The following is a 24,748-nucleotide window of genomic DNA, read 5'->3' as shown; positions in this document are numbered from 1 at the left end:
TCAACTAAATTATGTGGTATCAGGTTTCTCAAATACAAACCTGTCTGACTTTATTGGTAGAAGGTATGAACTATTATCGTTTAGTTTTAGGTCTTATTATAAAGAACTCCACTTACAGCAATTGTGTCCCAACACTAGTCCCAAGAAGTCATAACGAACCACAAACAATAGGTTATATATTTACACACACACACAGACACACATATATATATATATATATATATATATATATATATATATATATATATATATATATATATAATTGTATTGGTATATACTGACATGAGTATAAATCTTTATTTTACTTTTTACAGAGACACATACATTTTATATTATAATACTGAATGAAGCAGGTTTTTTTAGATCGTAAAATATTATTAAAACAAGAGTTTATCATCATTAAAATATAGCAAAAGCACTAAGAACAGATAGAAAGCACTTGGCAATCTTGCAATTCAAATGCACGTCATCCACACAATAAAAAATAGCAATATATAGAATAGCACACAAAGTTTTAGATGTACAAAATTCAATCCAAAAATAAAATGTATTATTGCAAGTGTAATACATTTACCTCAGTAATAGAGGTACAGTCTACCAGTACTCTTCAGTGTCTGTGCTCACAGTGCGCTAGCATACTATTAAATGCACTGTAGTCTAATGCACTTACCAACTTGCTGATGTTTTATGAATACACCTTTTGATCTCCACACAAATCAGCAAATGTAATTTCTGAAATTCATCAAAATGATAACTGGGAGAGAGACTGGTATGAAAATAAAAACTTGGAGAAACAAAACTGAACGATTTCCCTTTTCAGTCGTACAGGGTTGCCTGACATTAACCTCACTATTGGGGAGTTCTGACAGCTATTAAACACTCAATACAGCTACATTTAAAAATACTAAAAGTTCAATGACAAACATTTCCAGAACACAGGAGAAAGACTTCAGGTCAAAACATCTGTCATTGAACCTGTGAAGTTTCTTCCTATTAACGTATTCCTAAAGGTTTGAAAGCTGCACACAGATGTTTCGGTGCCCCTGTGACCAGCTGCTGATTCCATGAAGGAAGACTGGGCAGCTCTTGTAGCAAGTGTCTGGAGGTGTTACGGTATAAAGCAGGAGCTGCTAACTCTTAACACCCCCATAGACGTCTTGTACACAAAAGGAATAAAAACAATACATGAATAATGCACTGCATGTAATAAACGGACTGTAAGCCATACATTCCAGTTTAAAAACAAATAAAGTGATGTTTAAAAAAAGTTTAAATGTATTACACTACCAATTTGACCTGGTTTACCATGTAATATTACAAAAACACACTTCATTTGGGCACATTCAGCTTGTTACATCTGTTAAAAAAAAAAATAGTTCAACTGCCTTTATTAGTACACTGACAAAGTGTGTGGGTTTGGAATTCACTGCTGCTGGCGGTCATTAGTTTTCTGGGTCTGTGTGCTTGTAGCGAAGGGAAAAATGCTGTTAAATTACCATTGAGAAAGCTGTAGTTTTTCTAGGTTTTTTTTCTATATGATTTCACTGGTCGTGCAAGTGTGCGTAGTTCTGTCAGTATGTGTGTTTGTCTAAGTGCTCATGTAACTTACCTTTCATTAAATGGTGTATGTGCTTGTACGTGACTGTGCTTATACTAGTTTGTGCTCTTGTGTTTGTTGTTAGTTTGTGTGCTTGTACAGGTGGTCAGTCTTTTTTTTTATCCGGACTAACAAGGCTAACTAACCACAAACCATGCATAAGTAGCCAGTACCCAGTATCCTGGATTACTTTCTAGGAATTTATTGCTAAAAGGTGCAAAAGGGCTACTAATAAACTGACAAAGCAATTTAGAATTCTAAATGTATGTGTGTGCGCATGTGCCTGTGCTTTAAAACATCACTGGCAACTGTGTAGGCAGTTATCCTTCATTAATGCTGTGCTTAGTATGAGCCAAATATCAGACAAGGGTCCATCAACCTTTTCTTTCACAAATTCCCAATATCTTTCCAAAGGAATACTTTTCTGGGAGAATAAACCACCTTTACAAGGGTTTTAAAGGCAGTGATCGTTACAACACTCAAAACTTTACAATAAAATAAATTATAATCATAATGGATGGGGGATATGGATGCTATAGAGAGGACAGCTACAGGAAGACAAATAAAGTAAAACCATGTTAGAAAGTCACTTAAAATACCCTGATCATTAGTACCGCAATTCCATCAAGCAGAAATACACATTTTTACAACACCACAAACGCATTATCATCAGAACTGGAGAGGGGTCCTGGGATTCACAACTTGAAGTTTCTCAATACACCCTAGATATAGTGAGTCTACAATACATTTTTATTTAGTTAGATGTTAGAAGAATAGAGCGATCCTTGGGATGCTTTCTAGAAAACATCAGTGTTCCAGTTCTTGACGCCATGTTTTAGAGCGAAAACCACAATGTAATGTAAATTCCCAACACAGCTGGTTCAGTAACCATGAAAGTTGACCTACTCCAGTGTCCTATCTTCTGCCCAGTGGCCTCTGGTCCTACCTGCCCTCATCCACGAGCTGGGCCCCGTTAATGCCACCGTAGGTAACCCGGCTGGGCCGCACCAGCACCCCGTGGTTGGGCCGGCAGGTGAAGTAGCGGCAATTCCCCACGGAGCCATCGTTCTTGCCCTTCAGGGTCTGCAGCTCTAGCCCTAGCCACATCCCCGGGGCAAAGTCGGCAGGGCCCACGTAGCGGATGGTGGCTATCGCATTGGAGCTAGTGAGGTAGACCTGCATGCCCTGGTGTAGCTTCACCGTACTGTCCGGGGCAGGGGGCAAACCGCCAGACCCCGCACTAGTGCTGCTCCAGCTGCGATGCAGGAATGCTGGCCGCGACCTAGTCGGGGGGGGGGGGAGGGGGGGGAGACGACACACAGATACAGTCACAACGACCTAGCAGAGGAGACACATAAAGATACAGTCACAACGACCTAGCAGGGGAGACACACAAAGATACAGTCATTACGACCTAGCAGGGGAGAACACTGCAGTCACAAGAGACCTACAGTAGCAGTGGAGACAGAGAGCGCTACAGTTGAAAACACAGACTCACAAGGAGATCTAAGTCCAAGCCATATTCATAAAGCATCTGCGTAACAACAACAGCACTAAAGTACTGATACACCATACACCATCTTGTTACATACAGTTTGCACAAAAATAAAAATAAGCTACATAGCATAGCTGGTGTTAAATCAAAATTAAAACATGAATACACTTTATTAAAAATAAATTACAAAAATAAATAAAACTGTATTCTATTGCTATTGTTACCTCTTGGGATGAGGCATAATAGACAGATGTTAATACTTCTGAATTATATATGTTTACAAATATTTGTGAAGGATAACCAGAACAGTGATGAAGGCTCAGCCCATACTGTATTGCACTGCACTGTACTTTACCAGGGATGGAAATAAGACTCCTATTGCACAGCACATTCTCACCCACTCGAAGTTTTAAATTGAGCTTCATTAGCCACAATGTATAGGTAACAAGCTCAGGTGTTTCTTACTAATCCAGGAATGGATCAAACTGCTATGCAATGTAAGTCTTATTTCCATCCCCTGCTGTATGCTCTGCTGGCAGCTCTGTACCTGTTGACAGGGCTCTTCCTGCTCAGCTCTCTCTGTGAAGAGATGGTCAATGAGGTGCTGAAGCTTCGTTTGATTCCTGCAAATAAACCACAGGTCAGGCTCTGGTAGTTCTCTGTGCAAACACAGACCATCCACTCGATTTCCACACAGCACACACACACATAACAGTTTAAACTGGTACAGTTCAGCCCAGCACTTTCTCTAACTGAGCTATTCAAACCCACTGCCTTCCACACTACAGTCTAGCACGCTAACCACTTAGCTACTCAAACCCACTCTTAGCTACCCACTCCCCACTGCAGCCCAGCAGTTATTATTATTATTATTATTATTATTATTATTATTATTATTTATTTCTTAGCAGACGCCCTTATCCAGGGCGACTTAAAATTGTTACAAGATATCACATTATTTTTACGTGCAATTACATTATTTTTTACACATTATTTTTACATACAATTACCCATTTATACAGTTGGGTTTTTACTGGAGCAATCTAGGTAAAGTACCTTGCTCAAGGGTACAGCATCAGTGTCCCCCACCTGGGATTGAACCCACGACCCTCCGGTCAAGAGTCCAGAGCCCTAACCACTACTCCACACTGCTGCCCGAAGTTATTGAAGTTGTGTTGGTACCGGACATCTTTTTAAAAAAATCTGCTCCACTCAACTCAGAAACCGAAATACACTGGAGCAGGCCGTGTTTTATCTCTTGTCATATTCAATTACCTCTGTGCTTTCATCTCACAGAGCATGCCATGAATCCAATAGCCCTTGAATTACTAGTGCTGCAGATACAGTGAATACAAATCACGCTCTGTACCCCTGCACTGGGAAGACAGACTCCCTGAAGGACTTCTGCTGGGGTAGACCCATTCGGATCTTATAAATTTACTGTTTAACTAGGGTCTGGGCATAGAGCATGTTGTCTACATCTGACCTCCCAGCATCCTGCTCGCAGTGTGACATGCATTTTAATGCAGCAGCAAATCTGTAGCTCTTGACTTGACACAATTGTAAGTTATACATACGACTTGAAGTTTTCGGTGTTAACCGATAATAAACGAAAAAATACCTATAGAACATTCGTTTTTTTTGGGGGGGGGGGGGGGTTTGTTGTTTTTTTTGTTTTTTTTTAAATGATAAACTTGGGTTTTGGCAATATATTTCATATAATGCCAATCATGCACTGCTCTCTTTCTAAAAAAGAAAATGCCATTCAGGTGGCGGGCAGTGTGCAAAGACATTGCTACTGACCAATCATCAGTAACAATTTTTGTATTTGCCTTCTAATTGTCTGTATAATGTTGTTTAAGACATTAAGCTATTCAATAAGCTTAATGAGCACTTGAGACAACGTGCTCATTAAAATCACATATTTGCATACATTTGTAAAACCTATCTTATAGCCATCACTGTGGGCAGTAGTACTGTACTTTTCAACCCGGAGAGCAAGGTTCAGATCTTACCTGGGAAGGAGTGGTTACGTCTAGCAGAGGAGATATCTGTGAGAGAATCCATAGAACCATGTATCCTGCAATCAAAACAGGCAGTGTCAGAGAGGACACAGCTAAATCAGGGAGGCTGGCCACTGCTCGGTGATGGCTTGGTAGATACAGTAGGCTGTGGGGGTAACCTGGGTGATAAATCTCGATTTTAACAAACATTGCTGTTTTTTTTTTTTTTTAAATATGAACTGCCCTTATAAAAGTTTACCATAGTAAAAGCATAGAAAAGTATTATAAAGCATTGTGAAAGCATGGTAAAGCATAGGTAAGGATTGCAAATAATTTCAAGGTATAGTAAAGCACATTAATAAACATGGCAAACAAGGGTAAACTATGGGAAATGCATAGTATAACTAGGGAAAAGCACGCTATAACTGCAAAAAGCGAGCACACAAAACTTCCTATGGTGATGTGTGCAACCCATCTTAGCAGCCTGTTCTAGGCAAACCGCTGTTGTATAATATTGAAAGGAGCATTGCATTAGTTTCTTCTAGCGAGGGTCCATGAGAGAAAAGTACATTAGGAAAAGGCTGCCTTTGTCCTAACTTTTTCAAAAGACATGTCAGCTCAAGCAGTTAGAACTAATACAGCAGCAGATTAGTGTCTAGAGAATAAATTGATCATGGAGAGCGCGCTCCCATCCACCACTCTCCAAGCTCAAAGATAATTTGAGACGCAATTTGTCAGCAGCCAGTCAAGGCTTATCAACGACAGGCAGCCATGAAGCATCCTGCCCCCTTGGGTGAGAGGGCTCTCCATACAAGCAGGATCATCTGCAGGGTCAAACCCGTAAGCCCTAACTTTGTTCAAAAGTGGGGTGGCAAATCAAAAGACTAACTGAATTTTGCAGTTAAGTATTATTTAAAATGGAATAAAACAATGCAGTCCCTTGGATTCCTAATATTATTTAATACAGAACCAAACTAACTAAAACTAATTTATAGTCTAAAACTAATTTATTGCGGTCTGACACGGTACCACTATCTGACATTACATAGGTCAAGTTTTGGTGTGCGTACCACATTATGATGATGTACCACTTTCTAACACTACAACGGCTCTATAGTCCAGATCACGGCTTCTATCAAAGTGAAAAACAACGTCCACAAACTTGAACTTGAAGCTTATCTATAAACTTCAGTTACATTCAAACAGTATTGCAATTCCAAAAGAAAAGATAGCGACAGACAAGTTGATAAAGGCATGCAAATAGAATAATCTAGCTAGAAAAAATAAATCTCTTTTGTATAAGTAGGGGACGAAGCGACGTAATCTGTTCCTTCGTTTTGGTTAGAGAAAAGAACCTGGAAGGACCTGTGTTTTGTGTATCCATATTGTGAGTGTTTGTTTGTTTGTCTCCAGCTGTGTCTTGTTATTAGTAGACGGCTAACACGTTCCGGAGCTGTCACCAAGGGCCAGCACAAACCCGGAACAGCACTGCACCTGTATCACAACTAACTGTATTTGCACCACGAGCACTAATTCACGCACTAACGGACTTGTGTATGTGTTTTGTGTGGGTGTATAATAAACAAGACTATTATTTTGGGACAAACCCAGGGATTACAACTGAAGTAATACACGCCACTGTATTACTTAGCATCATTTATTGTTTACTGTTTGTTTTGCCGTCAGGCACTGGACATACAAACCCATTAAACAACTTTGCACCTGGATTATAATTGTCTGTCTGTTCATTGATCACCTGCACCTCCACACTGTTAACCACTTTGCCACAGTAATAAAGTAAGTGTTTAATATAATAATGCATCGAAAATACTGTACATTTGATTGCAGTCCGTACCACAAAGTCATAATTCATTCTTCTGACATCAGAACAGTGGATAATAACTTTCCCTGTCATTCACCTGCTGTCCTCAAGCCTAATGTAAACATGGCACAAGCTGCTAATGAAACGTTAACAGTCCCCTGTGTTACTTCAATATAAAGTTCATAAAATGTTTATTAAAATGTTGCTTTCCATCTTCTATTAAAACTCTTCCTATTTTAATTCCCACAACACTTGCCATTCTTCCCTATGCAGTGTAAACCCTTGCATTATGAAAAGTAATAAATGGGCTGCAAGGATACAAGATAGTAACTTCATCTGGGGATGCCATGACATTTTATAAACCACTTTGTGTGCTAGAAATTCGTTTTTGCTTTACTCCTCCCTCACTATATTGAACAGCTTTTTACTGAATACAAAAATGGTACTTAAATGTAAAAACTGAAACTTCAAACCACTCTCTGTCATGACTCCTAAATTACATGAAAACGGTCCCCTTTGATGCTGCCCTTGTGTCCAGCATGCACACTGAAACGGAGCAGTTTTGTCTGCAGAAACCTCAAAGCTTAGCGTGCATCGCTTTTACTGGGTCTGAGGAGATCTGTAGACCTGCAGCCTGCCTGATAAAACCAGGCCTTCATAACAGCAGAGTGGTTTACGGGTTCAGACATGCACGGAACAGCAACATCTGTGCCAATCTCTGCTACAGGCTCTGCTCTGAAATAGCAACCATTACTCCTGAAAAGGGCACTGAACTGGCTAAAGGGTAGACAGCCGAGGTTAGACGTACAGCAGACATACAGATGCTGTTGATTAGACCATTTTCTTTTGTGTGAAAGGAACAGCATGATAACATAAGTAAGTTAGTGACCTAGAGGAGACCATTCAGTCCATCAGTGCTTGTCCAGTTCCTAGTTCCTGGTTAATCTCAAAATATATATTCTCATGTCAGGTCTTAAGGATGCCACAACATGGCTGTATCAACAACATGTTTAGGGAACCCATTCCACACCCTCGCCACACTCTGTGTGAAGCAGTGTCTGCTCTCCTCTGTCCTTTGTCTGTCTTCAATAATTTCCAGCTGTGTCTCCTGGTCCTGGTTCATGTGCTGTGCTTACAATATTGGTTCGGGTTAACTCTGTCACGTTTTAAGATTTTAATAAATTCAATCAAATGCCCCCATTCTTTTTTCTAAATAGATCCAATTAATAGATTTTCTCTTTAAAATCAAGCATTGTCCATTTAACTATTTCCAAAGAAAAGCTGGCATACACTTTCGTGAAGAAAAGCTCAAGACGTTTAATATAAAACATGAATTGTTAAATTTGCTTCACAATAAAAACAAAACAAAACACAGACATATGTTATCAGATAAACACAACTTGGAGAAATACTGAACTACTGGCACAGAGATGAACCACTGGGAACAATCCAGACATAACAACATATCCGTTCTACAAAATCAGTGTTTTCATAACCCCTATCCTGAATGTTGTCAAGCCATAAGAACTGTTTCTTGTTGGTTTAATCTAACAAACAGATCAAGCAAGATTAATATTTAATAGTGTAGCTGCCAAGATACTATCACAAATACATCTGCAAGGCACCTTCACATCCCTTAAAAGCTAAAATGCTTTACCCATGTGTAACAGGGCGAGGTGCCCTGTACATTCATTTGTTTATTTATTTTAGAACGGGATTTCCCCCTCCGCCCCGGTGTTATTTTGTATTATTATTATTATAATTTATTATTATATTTGTGTCTGCGAGCGCCGTATGTTTTATTGTTTTGTATTTTGACGACGTAGCCAGTTTGTTTTGTTTAGCGTGGATGGGTAGCCCCATCCGCAACATAATTAAAACTCGTGCAGAAGGTGGCCATCTCCCGAATTAATTAGGTGATTTAATTTGTTGCTAATCGAGAGATGGTCACCTGTTATAAAAAGCCTGCAGCTCTCCAACTCAGGGGGGGTGTTTTAGAGGAGTGTATGAGAGACAGCGAGGAGAGCAAGAGCGAAAACAAAAACGAAACTAAAGTAAAAGGATCAGTGACAGCTATTTGCCCAGCCTGACCTTTGTTTATATATTTTGTGTTTGTGATTTGTTTTTGTTTGAACCTTTTATTTCGCTCTTTGAGCAAAGTGTTTTTCTGTTTAAATATTTTATTTATTTTTGAATTAAAACGGCGCAAGCCTTTTTGAACTGCAGTACCTTGTGTCAGTTGTCCTTCCTGCTTCTGCCGTGATGTCACCGCTCAGCCACCCTGTCACACCATGCTTTTGCTATGCTTTATTACACTTTGGATTTAAAGTGAGAAACTTTTATAAGGGATAACAGATCTCCTGAAAGCGCGACACACAAATGTTTTCTCATTGATAAAGGCAGAAGATGCAACACTTAATACTTATTTTAAAATGTATTTCAAGAATCATTTTCTAAAATAATATTATAACAAGAACTAATTTCTTACCTGGCTCCAAAGTAAAGAACATTCTTTATTTGGAGTCGGGTTAGAAATAAGTTATTGTTTTAATATTAATACATTTTCCTATTATAGCAAACTCAGCATCCTGCTTACATTATCCTGTGACATGTTTTTTGTTGCAGCATGCTTTTCTCAGGGCTTACTAGAATGAGATACAACTCATGTCTTACCAGGCAACGAAGCTAAGAAAATCTTCAATACAAGTTACTGAAGCATGTCCGATATAAATTTAATCCCCGAAAAGCAATGAGGTTTTCGGGCTTGTATGACATTGAGAAAAAAACGGCTTGTTAATACTGTCTTTAAATGAAGTCCTGGAAATATATCTATCTTGAATCATTGGATTTATGATTTTTAAATCATCTTTTCATTTTAATCAAATCTGACAGACTGCAACACATTAATAATAGAAAAAGTTATTTTGTTATTTGATTCCAAAATGAAATGTAACTGTGTAAAAATTGACCTTCAAGATGTGTTATTGGAACAAAGCTGGCATAATCAAATTTGCAAGGTACAGCACACATACTGACTGTGGGTTTGTGGATCAATTTGTTTATGACATTTCACTAACGTGTGCAGCGCGTTATAAATATTTAATTTCACAAGGGTTACTTAATGTCAACCCACTAGCTTTTCATTATTCAGACAATTCTTAAGACAGAGTATTACATTTTAGGGTTTTGTGTTGAGTTGTTGAACATTTGCATGTGACTCCTGATATTATTATTAGCAAAATTTTAGTTATGCTTTGGCATGGTGTTATGATATAATTATAATATTTATTCATATTATAGTTAATGTTTTGGTCTAATTGGATGTTTAATTGCCCTTATAAAAGTTTATGATGGTATTTCTGCATATTTTTGCATTTTTAACAAACCTTTACCATGGTTATTCTATGCTTTTATCATATTTTACCCTGGTTTGCCAAGTTTTTAACATGCGTTACCATACCTCTCTGTGCTTTACAATGCTTACCTATGCTTTCACTGTTTTTTATTGCTCATTGCTATGCTTTTACTACGGGGAACTTTTAGAAGGGTGGTGGTGGGAACTTTTTCCCGACCAGGATAATGTTTATCATAATAGGTCAGAAATAAAGCTTGGAAAAGGACTAAAGGACCCAAATGGGTCAAAAGGTATTGACAATGTCAACCCAGGGGACTTTTTCAACCTGAAAAAAGAAACAGGGACCAGGGGTCACAAATGGGATCCTTCAAGAAGCAGCTTGATGAGATTCTGGGATCAATAAGCTACTAACAACCAAACAAGCAAGATGGGCCGAATGGCCTCCTCTCGTTTGTAAACCTTCTTATGTTCTAACAGTCATTGTGCCTTGGGACAGTGTTATTATGCTAAAACATTTTACAATAAATCTGGTATTGTGATAGGATCAAGTAAGACACACCATGAAATTCAAGTTTGAACTAAGGGGGGCTCTCAAGTAGTGCATCCAGTAAAGGCACTCCGCGTGGAATGCAGGATGCGCCCTATAGCCTGGAGATCGTCGGTTCGGGTCCAGGCTATTCCAATGCCGGTCGTGGATGGGAGTTCCAGGGGGCTCGGCACAATTGGCTAAGCGCCGCCCAGGGTGGGGAGGGCTTAGGTTGGCTAGGATGTCCTCAGCTCACCACGAACCAGCGATCCCTGTAGACTGGCCGGGGCACCTGCAGGCCTGCTTGCAAGCTGCTTGGAGCTGCGTGGTCCTCCAACGCTGTAGCCCTGAAGGTAGCTGCATGGCAGGCCTGCAGAGTGAAAAGAAGCGGACAGCTGACGGCACAAGTCTAGGTGGACACATGTGCTTGTCTTCGTCTCTCCCGAGTTAGCGCGGGGGTTGCAGTGATGAGCCAGGCTTAAAAAAGAATTGAGCATTTCATATTGGGGAGAAAATGGGGTAAATAATAAAAAAAAAAAAACACATGAACTAAGGGCGATACAAGGATAAGAAAGTATTTCATGAATGTCTTGTACAAATCCTGCATGATCCTTTTTTCTTAGCTCAAATGTTGCAAATTCCTTGTGCGATCATTGAAATCCATCCTCACCCTTGCACAGTTCTTCTTTTAAACTTGCATTAAGAGTCTTGCTAGATCTTAGCATGACCCTTGCGGTTTTACTCGCTACTGCTACCCGTTACTGTGGCCCATCTCTATTGAACAGTCTGCCATTTACTGACCTTATTCATTGTCCTCTGCCTGGGTTTTTGTATAATTTGTGAATTGTTGGGACTCACCTCTGCACTCGGGAGGGGGGTGCGAAGACCCCGTGTTTGAAGGGACAGCTGAAGTACTGCACTCCCCCTACGGAGCCGTTGTTCTTTCCATTGGGTTTGTCCAGCTCAATACCATACCAGAACCCTGAAACACACACGACAGCTGCTGTTACCCTGACACCAGTCACTATCATAGCCCCTGTGCTGTCCATGAATCCACTACATACTGTAGTTCTAATCATGCACTAACTGCAGTGAAGTATAATGTGCCATTCACAACTTAGACACATGGGGCCAGATAAGCAACATGCATTTGCCCCTTTTTTACTTCTCTTAGCCTGTAAAGAGGTCACATATTTATCGGCCTACCTGGCGCAAAGCTGGTCTTCCCGTGGAAGCGGACTACCCCGGTCCTCTGCCCCACCACCAGCACCTTGTCCCCCACCTGGATGTCAGCCTCTTCGGAGTGGACACTGCCTGTGGAGGGGGTGCGGGTCTGCATACCTGCAGGTACACTGACGGGTTAGTTTCCTACACTTTTAATCTTCCGAATTAAACACGTTTTAACTTTAACATACTGGGATTGCTTGCAACCGCCAGAAAAGCCATATAAGCAGCCCTCAGGTCACCATTTTATAAAATTACAGCAGTATGCATCTTAGCATAAGGCTGTATGTGTACAGAATTTTACTGTATATGGAAAATACTATGATGAAAAAGACTGCCCTACACTGCACACCAACACCTATAATCTGTCTGTATATTTTTGTTTTTGTTTTTTTTTGTTTTAGTTTTTTTACAACGGTTACCGGTAAATTCAAAACATCTAACATTTACAGTATATCAGCTTCAGCATGGACTGTTAAATGCTCCCCCGGTTATGTGTTGTCAAACACGGCTCTGGTTTTAGCTATGATTTAAGACAGAGCTGGTAAAACTTTTTGGCTAAAAGTTGTTCTAAACCAAAAATTTTTTTAAATGCCAAACAAACAGGATGTTTAACTCAGCTAACAATGCTTCAGTATTTCTGAGCTTATTCATGTTTCATGTTTCTAAACACATCATTTGCCGTTTGCCTTCGGATTGTCCAGCCTTCACCTTCACATGGCTCAACATACACAGCCATTGGACACCCCTGATCAAGGCTATGTTTCCATCCGCACCGTTAAAACTGGTTGAACAAATGCTGCAGATACCATCCAATTCCAGTACCTAACTGGGGATGTTGGTGGTTCTGCAACAGGATGAATAATCGGTGGATGGTCCTGAGATCCTTATTTTTTTTTTCATCATTGCCTTTATTTTTTATTTGACAGGTATCTGTACTGCATGTGTCAGGGAGAATTTCAGTTCAGCTTCTGAACTCCTGCAGCCCAGCCCCAAGCCACTAAAACAGCTTTTTCAAGGAACTCTACCAAAATTAACATCTAAATCAATCCTGTTATTCAGGTGTTTGAATGTCAGTCCAGACACAGGGTTCTATTCAAATGATCTAAACAGAGGTACGTACCGACATCTTTAAAATCATTGATAGAAGGGGAGAAAATCAGCAACTATAACAATGTGTGTGCGCGTCTCCTTAGAAAATGTATTTAAAAGTAAATAAAATTTGCCCGATATTAATATTTCAATGGTGGCGGTGGCGGTCACGGTTGGCATCAATTAAAGAGACTCCACTGTCTTTTCCAATTGTGGCCAAATTCACGAGCGGAAGAGAGCAACATCTCACAAAATCCCTGGGGGGTTTGGCATGGCACAGTGTGATACATTCAGTGCTTTATGCTCTTTGACACATAGTTAAAAGGTAGAATAAATAGGGTGTACAAAATAAAACATTTCTCGACCTTGTATCATTATTAATACCTTATGGTACTTGGTTTCCAATGTTTATTTTGTTTTTGTTTTTTCATGAGATCATTGACTTTTTTTTTTAAAGGTTTGAGCTCAGCATGGTTCATTGCAATATTTTCTCTTCTAAAGACTATTGCAAGATGCCTCAAGTTAGTTCCCCACGAGGGCATTTTCCATTATCAGTGAGGGACTAAGGGTAAGAGGGTGAAAATAATTTGATTTGTGCAAGCGTCAATGTAATTGAATTATTTTTTTTTTATTATTTTTTTTTTAAAAACTCATTGCATCTCATTGGCAGAATCAAAATAACCCAACTAACCCATCACAATGCAACTGTCAGCATGGAAGTTGGAGCTTTTTCTTCATTACAGGGAAGCGTGCACAGCTGTTGAAGGCGAGATTAATACTCAAATTAGTCTCACTCCCTTATTACATTTAGTCCCCCATCGATGAAGCACCTTACGGTCTTTAACAGAGAAAATATTGCTATGAGCCATGCTGAGCTCAAACATTAAAAATAAAAGTCTCAAGTATGTGATTTAAAAAATGGAAAAAACTAAGTAAGAATCGGAAACCAAATACCATGAATGATGTCATGAATGATCAAAGCATTATTAAATTTTGTAAATGGCTTGGAAATTCCCTGCATCCTGACTGGCTGCTAACATTCCATGCCATGTGGTTAAAATACCACAGCCAATGGTTCAGCTCTCATTTAATTGAAATCAGAAACAAATTCAAAAAATAGCCACAGTTCCATAATAGTTATGAACCAAGATCAATAACAAACTTAAATGCATGGGTGGTACTGATACAGCCTGTGTCTCAGGTGCGTTGTGAGACACAAGGCCCATCCAAGGGTCTTCAACCACCTGAGAAGTGGATACATCAGTACCACCCATGCCTTAAGTGTGTTATGGAGATCAGATCATGTGCTATTGCTTACATGTACACCCTTTTTTGTTCTACCTTGAAATCATTCACAGGCTGATTAAGAAACAAACAGAAGGTGCCTTGCAATACCGGCGGTGGTCCTGGCACAAGACGGCGCTGTCCTGTCGACTGAGGGCCTCTTAGTACAGACAGGGTTCCTGGGCCGGGGGTGGGCCGGTCTCTGCCAGGGGCTGGGCTGAGGTTTGTTGTCTAAGGAGGATGTAGAGGAGGAGGAGGAGGAGGAGGAGGAGGAGGAGGAGGAGGAGCAGCTGGAACCAGGCAAAGAGACTGAGCCTTTGGCAACAAGAATAGAGAGAAAAGAGTTAGCAGAATAGTTAGTACTGGAATGGGACGAACATGGGGTTTGAATATTAAACAACTATTCTTTTATTTAGAATTAGATGGAAAACAAAAGTATAAATTCATAACAAAAATAAATCAATAATAATAATAATAATAATAATAATAATAATAATAATAATAATAATAATAATAATAATAATATTATAAACCTGGTGGCCCACTAAATTACCAATTAAGGAAGGCGAGAAACACTTTTCTGTACAGCGTTATTTATCTGAGACTTCATTAATGCATTGGTTTTCTTTGCAAATATTTCTATTTGAATATTTGTCTCACCACTAACAGTTAGTGGTATTTGTTCATTGAAACTGCAGTTTCTTTTACAAGGAGGACCTCGTGGTGCATTATTTTTATACTACAAGTTGTTTGTAATGATGTTTGTACTGGAATGAAATTTAATTTTTTTTTTAAATTTCACTTTGATGCATGAAAAAAAGTTAACAGGATGCACAATAAATACTTTGTTTCTTCTTGAAAATTACAGTACCTAAAAAGGGAGGGAGACTTATTCACAGGGTAGTTGCATTAATACAGAGAAAGAGAACTATCTGGTCTGCCAGCTCACTAGCAGTGGGCCAAAGGGATGACAGAAGCAGGTAAGTTATTTAAATTACCAGGATTAAATCAGGTCCTTAGACAGGAGTGGGGACAAGTTGGGAATGCTAAACTAAGCATCTTCTTTAATCCCCAACCCTCCGGAGAATTGTCTACCTAGACTAGATTCATTTATGTATGTTGTCCTGAAATGTGAATTCTATAAAAACGATAAATGATAGTGGTTATAAGACTTAACAATTATTTATAGCTCAACAAAGTTTTCCACTACCAGAGCTAAAGTAAGATGTACTGCAAACCCCTTTAAATCTTGTAGATGATGAACTCAAAAGATGAAGGGAATTTTCTGACAAGATATACAAAATCCAGCTGTGGCTAATTTATGATGTATGATGTACGGTTAGGTCGGCCACGGTGTCCTCGGCTCACCGCGCACCAGCGACCCCTGTGGTCTGGCCAGGCGCCTGCAGGCTTGCCTGTAAGCTGCCCAGGGCTGCATTGTCCTCCGACGCTGTAGATCTGGGTGGCTGCATGGTGAGTCTGCATTGTGTAAAAAAGCGGTCGGCTGGCGGCACACGCTTCGGAGGACAGCGTGTGTCGTCTTCGCCCTCCCAAGTCAGCACGGGGGTGGTAGCGGTGAACTGAGCTAAACAAAATAATTGGACACTACTAAATTGGGGAGAAAATAATAAAAAAAAACACATCTGCATGGAGTGCTATGGTGGGCAGCAGAACAAAATGTGTGCTTTGGATCACAGAGTTTGGTAGCTAACATCATTTGGTAGCTATCTGACACAGTCTCAGTCATGTTTCTACTTCCTAGGGGAGTCTAAACCAGCCAGAGAAGCAGATCCACACAGCCAACCACACTTGACAATCCCAGTGCTCTCCAGAGCAGCAGCTCCATACCTGGTTGTGTAGCGGGGGGCTTATCTACCGCTGGGGGGTTTGCAGATGGCTTTTTTGCTGTGTGTTTTTTGATGGAGGATGCACCTTAACAATGAAGAGAAATAAAATGAGACAAAAACGGGGGGAGAAGATGAGCAAGGGTAGAGGAAAGGATGAAAAGGAGAGTAAAAACATTCAAATTAAAGTTAAAATTAAAACAAGAAGTGCCAGGTGGTAGTCTGGACTGCCACTACCCATACCAGCACACAGTACCACATCAGCATCGTTAAAACCAATTCAGTCGTGGTCTTTGTTCCAACCCTGCTCTAACTGAATCAATTAAACCAATTAGTCATGTGCCATTTTATTATTATTATTATTTATTTCTTAGCAGACGCCCTTATCCAGGGCGACTTACAATTGTTACAAGATATCACATTATTTTTACATACAATTACCTATTTATACAGTTGGGTTTTTACTGGAGCAATCTAGGTAAAGTACCTTGCTCAAGGGTACGGCAGCAGTGTCCCCAACCTGGGATTGAACCCACAACCCTCCAGTCAAGAGTCCAGAGTCCTAACCACTACTCCACATTGCTGCCCATTTTAAAAACAAATATGCTACATGCACAAATTACTGTCAACGTTCTGAATTATTGAATCATGAAATAACGAGGGAGAAGTGTTTTTGCAGATGAAATAGCAGCGAGAGGGACATATTGTTAGATTATCATGGATACTGAGAAGACAGTAGAAATACCAAGAGTCCTTTCACAACATACACAACAACAAATTATAAATTAGGTGTTGTTATTAACCTATAATGCTCTAAATGGCCTTGCTCCACCTTACCTTAAAGATTTTAACACCATACGTCCCCAATCGGTCATTCCGATCTGAGGATGGCAGGTTACTTTCTATACCCATTATTCAGAAAAAAAAAAACTCAGGTGGTAGATGTTTCAGCTATATTGCACTGAAATTCTGGAATGAGCTGCCCAGTACTGTAAGGGAAGCTCCCTCGGCTGATGTTTTTTAAATCTTGATTAAAAACAATTTTTTATAGCCTGACGTATCCAGTTATCTAAAATGATATTCTCTTGTCTCTATACGGCATATTTTACTATTTTGCATTATTTTACTGTTTTATTTATTTTATATACTTTTAACTATTTTATGGGTATTGTTCTTGTTATCATCAATATTAAAATGAAACCTGGGATTGAACCCACGACCCTCCGGTCAAGAACCAAGAGCCCTAACGACTACTCCACACTGCTACACACTCCACACTGCTGTAAATGTACTGTATTCAAGCCCCAAAAACACACAAGTATAGTGCTGCAGATCAGAGCCTCTCATGGCGCCGTTTCTAAAATGCCTTAAATTATTTAATAAAATATTGCAGCGTTTGTAAAGCACAGTATTATTAATAAAGGCCGCCCTCGTTTAAGGGCCGCAGTCATTTTGATCAACTTAAAATAAACGCAGTGGCGCCAAATTGAAGTAATACGCAAATATAGGACCTGGTTGGAATAAAGACTAGGACTGGAATACCAGCTTTGTAAAATGACTGCTACAACAGGGTTACTCTTTCTTGTACGATCAAACTTGACCAAGAGAATTAAAGAACACAAAGGTTCCCCTCATGGGATGCTAAATGAATAACAGCTTAATATTACCGACAAGCTCCCTAAAAAAAGGAGCTCAGTTGTTATGTCTGGTTTATTAGACTTTTTTTTTCATTTTTTTTTTTTTCTGAAATAATCAAATTTGGAGAAAAGAGAAATAGAGCTATCCAGCCCACTGTATGTACTGTAAGTGACAACCTCCATTGTGACAGGTTAAAAACATGTATACTTTTCTTAGAGGTGTTTCTGCTCTTTCACTAAGATGACAGAGGGGGAACAGAAATCCCGCTGAGAGCTACCCCGAGACATTTCGACAGCTGTGGTTTGCTTTCAAGAACTTTCTTTCAAAGTTACACCAAACCGTATTATTGATCCTTGCATTATCTCAAAAGGAGAGTGCCGGCTTTACTGAAAAGAAGAAATACGCACAGCGCCAGTCGTCTTTGCGTGACCTCTGTCTGCTTTAGCCTCCCACCCAGGAAAACATGGGCCACCTAGCACCAAAAAAACTGAGCAGAAATAAAGAAAAAGCAGATAACATAGCTTCAGTGTGACAAGTCTCAGTAGCAGGGAGACCAATAACTATGGCACAGGACAGTAGTTCTGCTACATGGGAATTCTGTTGTTTTCCTAATAAAGGGATTTATGAGACAGTCAGTAAAGGTGGCAACAAAAATCTAGAGGAACCCAGTGTGTATAGAACAACAGATTCAGGTTATTATTATTATTACACTCGTAACTCTCTGTTATTAACTTAAACCTGTACAAAAAAATAAAGTTTTCAGACAAAAACTAAGTCAGGGAATGAGGGACTGCTGAAAGAGCAAAAGAGGCAGACTACACAAAACTAATAATTATTGTTACTGTACATTATTGTTACTGTACTGTCAATCGAGTGAGTCATGAGGCCAGTTTCTTTGTGTATCTAACCACTTGAGAACAAAATTAGCCATCAACAGCTAAAAAGCTAAGTTTGAAGATTGGGGGAACTTTCGAAAAATAAAGGCAGGGAGAATTTGTCAGATAAAAAACTCTAGATAGCCCCTATGATAGGAGAGTTTAAATGGTTATTGACGAGTTTGTACGTCAGGAAGTGCTTACTGTATAGTATGAACCACCCTGGGTTCATTCAGCTGTCTACACAAAGCCGTAATGGAGGAGTCAGAGATGTTGTCGATGTGTAATTAAAAGGTCTATAGGAGTATAAAGGGACCGAATGCACTCCACACCCAATCCCTACACCTCAGCTGCAGTGACTGTGTTACGCAGCCCTCAGTAACTGCTGCCCACCTCACCCAGACAAAGAACAGGCCAGCAGGCTATCAAAATTATTCTGTTATCTGCTGCTTTATGCCTGCAGGCTACAAAAAATGCATTAAAAAATGAAGGATACTAGCCAGGACTTTGGTTAATGTCTCATAAGAACACTTATTTTAGCATAAGAAAGGATACAAGGCCATACCAGTATGTAATTTTCACATGTGCTTATAAGTACACAGGATGGATGCAGCATTCAGAGAAGCACATGGCTAATTTGAATACATTACAAAGTTAATCTGTTGATTAATACTTCCACAGTGCAAAGCGATGCTGATCATCTGACATTCTAGTAACATACCCAAATATGACAATATAAAAAAAGACCTCAGTCAACAGTGATTTAAAAAAAAAACAATGCAATTCAGTCAGCATACAGTAGGTTTGGACTGCAAATTAGATTTCTTCATTACATTTATATAATTTTTTTTTCTTTTTTTAAATCGACTGAAAAATACTATTTTGTGAGTGGGTCCTCTGTTTTTTGTCCTTCAATGGAAATTACCTCCCTTTCCCCCTGGGTTATATAAACTGGGACAGTGGCAGATGCCAAATGTAGGAAAATTGGGGAGTTGAAATAAAAAAGGCAGTTAAAATGTTAATTTTAAATTACCGATAAAACATGATTTTTATTATTATTATTTTTTCCTCGCCCTCCGAGGTTAGCAACCTCAACAAGTTTCATTGAGAGGCGGTGTTTCTAGGCCTAGCTTTGATGGGTGGCGCTGTCACTTCTGGATTTGTTATTTCTGAATTGTATTTAACAGCAGCTGGAGGGTCGTCAATCTGTTCAGGAGATGAGATGCAATTTACTGCACCTTTGCAAAGCCTGCCAATGAGTGCAAGCCTGTGAAAGACGCATTCTTGAGTAAATTCTGTCGGCCCGCAGGATACATTTTTGATTCTCAGGAACTGTAATGTCACAGCAACCTACAAGACAGTTGGGATTTCTTAGGAGAAAGAGATTAAGATAAGGCTGAGAATAAAAAAGAAGTTCAGATAGAGTGTTTTCTTTTTCTATCATTTCTCTTTAAGTTTGAAAAAAAATATTATCTTTATTTCCCCAGGTTTGACTTTTTCTTAGCCTATGTGACCTGCTGTAACTAGTACCATTCACACCTTTGCAGGGTTAAATGTCTGCGACATGCAAAACAGGCACATGCACATTTCTCTTAATAGGACCACTAGGAGAACATTCACACTTTACCAATAGGGGGGAGGAGTCCACCTCACCCAGTGATATAAGTGTGTCAATCAGAACTCATTGAAGACATCGAGAAAGAGTTCTAGTTATAATGTTTGTCATTGAACTATTAGCATTTTCCTTTAGTGTTTCTAAACACAGCGCTATTGACTGTTTAATACTTACGGATTAATTAATATTAATAGACTCCTGAGGGCCACACTGACAAAAAGCAGTAAAATAATCTTCAGGGCTCCAAACCTTCCGGAAATTTGAAGGGAGGATGGAGGGGGGGGGGGGGGGGGGGGGGGGGGATGATTTAAAAAAAATAAATGTATTTATCATTGAGCAATTAAATGTTATTGATGGAACAGCTTTATAGAATACAGTATGCAACACATTTAATACACCCCTTATCCAGATAATAGTTTTATGAATCTGGCCCCAAGTCCCTTAATTCGTAAACAAAAAGGTTTAGTGCTACCTTCATGTTTAACCTTTGTATGATTAGCAAGCTCACGCCATCTAATTTATTTTTCTCAGTAATCTCACTTTACCCTCTAAGATGGAGGTGGCATTTTAATTCTAAAAACAAATTTACAAAAATGAAAAAAAAAGTTAAAACAAACTACCAATACTCGTTCTGCAATTAAGTTCACAGCAAAATGTCATTTGGCGATTGAAATAAAAAGCACTTGTTGTATAAAGTCCCTGCACTTTGTGTTATCTGATTTATGTAAATACACCCATAAACTTATTTTAAATTATTTCCTGTGACTGTCAACCGTCTTACATCTCCATGGAAGAATGGGAATGGGGCAAGGTAATGTTAAGGAAAATGTTTCTGGTTTTTTTCTACATGAACAGTATATACAAATTATGGGTTAAATCAAAACAAGGTAAACAGTAAATTCCAGGCCCGCTCCTTCTCCACCCTTGCTCCGCAGTGGTGGAATGACCTTCCTACAGATGTCAGGACTATCCAGTCCCTGACCACATTCCGGCGCCTCCTTAAGACTCACCTCGTCAAACAGCACCTGTAGAACTCCTCTGTTTGTATCCTGGGACACTATCACCCTTCATGTAAATATGCTTTATTTTGCTCTTATCTGCCCCCTATTTTACTGCATTTAATCCTGTACTTCAGAATACTGTAATCTGCCAAGTGTTTAACCTGTAGTACTTTGTATTTAATCATATCCTGATGTAACTATCACTATTTAATCATATCCTGATGTAACTATCACTATTATCTGCTGTATTATTGAATTGTGGTTTGTCACACTTGTACTTTGCTTGAACAAAAGTTATTGTATTTCTTGCTCTTATTGTATTACTTGTATTGTAACACTTGAAATGTATTTGCTTACGATTGTAAGTCGCCCTGGATAAGGGCGTCTGCTAAGAAATAAATAATAATAATAATAATGCATTTCAGCATAATGCTGCATATTATGTTTTAAAGACAGCTACTGGAGCGGGGGGGGGGGGGGGGCTGTGGTAGCGGCAACAATGTTCCTGTCGGCTCCAAAAAAGCAAGAAGAAAATCTTCGGGTCCCGAGCAAATCCTTCGTCGCAACTATTCTGCAGCCCTGCTGAGCACATTTTATAAATCTGCATTCTCAATTTGTTTTTCCATTTTGAGAAAATGATTTAACATTTGATGAAGCTGTTGCTTTCCTTAAAAAGAAGGATAACCTTAATTTCTTTAGTCAGTTTATTAAGACAAGTGCAGCACGTTCATAGCAATTTAATTAGATTTATATGTATTAAAAAAAAAAAAAAAAGCTGGATAACGTTAAATGCTTTGGGCAACAACTGAAAGAAGCATTTAAACATTATTCAACTGATCATCAGGCATGAAATTAAAATGACAAAAAACATTACCAGTTTTGTTGACTTGACAGGAAAAAAAGGATGACTTTAAAACAAACATTTAGTATGGCATCAGTGTTTGTTTGTTTGTTTTTTTTAACTCCTAATTACTTAAAAATAGATCATAACTACCTCAGTTAATGGTTCTCCACAATAGAGGCAATAATATCTATATCTATATATATATATATATATATATATATATATATATATATATATATACACACACACACGCACACAAACACACACACACACACACACAGTAGATGCCGCTTATTAACAACCTCTTGGTTGCCAATAAGCATATATGGAACAACAATATATACTGTAGTTGTACAAATATGGCACTGAAATACATGTGTTTTAAATGTTATTGTTAACAAATGAACATGAGAAACACGAAATACATAAACATAGAACTGTTTACTTCACGCGTGTGTAAAACAAAAAAAAGGCAGTAGGCTTAAATAGTACTACACAACGATGTACTACAAAAGCAAACATAAAAAATATGTGTTGTACTTACAATCAATTCTAAAGAACAGACTTTTAAAATAAAAATTTGTCCAACGTTGTCTGCTTTTTACAATGTACCTCCTCCCACTGTAAATCCATCTCAATTTAGCGTGCAGCTTTCCGCCAGTAATACGCAGTAGCAAAGTCAGTGTGTTATAAAAGCTGCATAAAGTATGCACATAAATCATGCAAGTGCGCTCTGTAGCACTGGCAACTAGTAATAAAGTTGTCAGTTCTTTTATGTTTATTGTGAACTAAAATATCACCTAAATTAGCTTATCTTTTGAATGCTACAACTGGGGCCTTAAGAAATAATTTTTTTAATTTTTCTGAATTATGTAGAATCCGCAAGTGTTTCCAAACTATCTTAGAAATATTAGGCAAACGTTTAGAGTAAATCATTACTAATGGTACTCTCTTGACCTTTTTATCTCTATTTTTATCATCTAGCAGATCATCTCTTTTTAGTTTATCCACTTTTCTTAACTCCGTCTCTATAATTCTTTCTTTGTATCCTCTTTTTTAAGATTTGTTTTTAATACATTTCTTTGTTTTACGTAGTCACTTTCTTTTGAGCATATTCTTCGTATTCTTATTCCTAGACCCTTTGGGATTGCCCTTTTAGTGTGTATCGGATGTGCAGAGGACATGTGTAAATACTGGTGCATGTCAGTAGGTTTACAGAAGAGATGTCTTAATTGAACCTTCTTCAAGTTTTACTATGGTATCTAAAAACTTCTATTTCTTTACTTGTCCATCAAAGGTCCACCTTAATATTACTGTGTATTTCATTTGCCATTTTATGAAACTGGAAAAGGGATTCTTCTCCATGTGTCCAACCCCCCAAAAAATCATCTACAAACCGAATGTATTCTAAAGGTTCTCTTTCCAATTTTCTAATTGTTCTTCCCATTTCCCCATGTATGTATCAGCAAAATGCTTTCCTAATTTAGATCCTACTGCTGTACCATTGTTTTGTTTGTAATTCTTATCAACAAATGTAAAACAACTGTTTTCTAAAACTACGTTGATCATGTTCAGCACCTCTGCTGTTGGTATTGATTTATCTAGTCTATTATCTAGTGCTTTTTGACAAGCTTCTAAAATTTCTTTACGAGGGACACTTGGGTACAAGGATTTTACATCTATGCAAAATAAAATTGTACTCTCTGGAAGGTAGTGCTTTAGTCTTTTTAAAAATTGTGTTGTATCCTTAACATAGCTTGGTAATTTCTCAACGTGTGACCTAAGTTGTTTTTCTGCTATTTCAGCTATTATGTGTGTTGGATTATCAGTCGTGCTGACTATCATTTGCATAGGGTGATTTTCTTTGTGCATTTTAGGATTTCCTCTTGCTAGGCCTGTTCTTGCATTATATGTGCCTGCATGTATTTTTATTTTTTTATTTTTTAATTCTTTTGACATAATGCCTTTATTGTATAGTCTCTCCGCAATTTCCTTAACCTCTTTTACCGATTTACTGATCTTATTGTTTTTAACTTCTTCATATGTATCTGTATTATTTCATTCACATTCTACAGATTTCAAATAGTCATCCTGTGTTCATTATCACTATTCCTGAACCTTTATCTGCTGGTCTTATACTTCTATCATCATCATTTAACAACTCAGTCATAGCTTGTTCTTCAATATTGGTTAAATTAAGTTTACATTTTTTCTTTAGTCCTACTATAATTTCTTGTTTAACTACTTCAAAATACATATCTAACCATTTATCTCTTCCATCCGGAGGAGTCCAAGTGCTTGTACTATTAACCTTAATCCCATGCTCATAATTACCCTCTGAATCTGAGATATTTTCATTGAAAAAATATTCTGCTAATCTCATTTGTCTCTCCCACTCCTTTAATTCGGTGGTCAGTTTATCTTTATCGATGTATTTTTTAGTCGGTATGAACTCAAGTCCTTTACTCAATACTGCTTTTGGGATGTGGTTAAAGTTTTACTTGATAAATTAAATACTATGTCTTCTGTCTTA

General features: G+C 38.5%; 1 protein-coding gene across 1 annotated transcript in view; it reads right to left on the bottom strand.

The window, feature by feature from the left end:
* Window positions 1-356: 356 nt before the first annotated feature.
* LOC117402338 (CAP-Gly domain-containing linker protein 4-like) overlaps window positions 357-24,748 on the bottom strand; it is a 55,472-nt gene continuing 31,080 nt past the window's right edge. The window contains exons 9-15 of the mRNA XM_059024540.1: window positions 16,247-16,330; window positions 14,510-14,713; window positions 12,005-12,139; window positions 11,657-11,780; window positions 5,108-5,172; window positions 3,640-3,715; window positions 357-2,879 (exon numbers count right to left, since the gene is read on the bottom strand). Coding sequence (XP_058880523.1) covers window positions 2,540-2,879; window positions 3,640-3,715; window positions 5,108-5,172; window positions 11,657-11,780; window positions 12,005-12,139; window positions 14,510-14,713; window positions 16,247-16,330 — 1,028 coding nt within the window. The 3' untranslated portion in view covers window positions 357-2,539. The remainder of the gene's footprint in view (window positions 2,880-3,639; window positions 3,716-5,107; window positions 5,173-11,656; window positions 11,781-12,004; window positions 12,140-14,509; window positions 14,714-16,246; window positions 16,331-24,748) is intronic.

This window comes from Acipenser ruthenus, chromosome 5 (genome assembly GCF_902713425.1).
Source record: "Acipenser ruthenus chromosome 5, fAciRut3.2 maternal haplotype, whole genome shotgun sequence".
Taxonomy (NCBI): Eukaryota; Metazoa; Chordata; class Actinopteri; order Acipenseriformes; family Acipenseridae; genus Acipenser; species Acipenser ruthenus.
The sequence above is the reverse complement of the archived record's forward strand: the minus strand, read 5'-3'. Positions and strand labels throughout refer to the sequence as shown.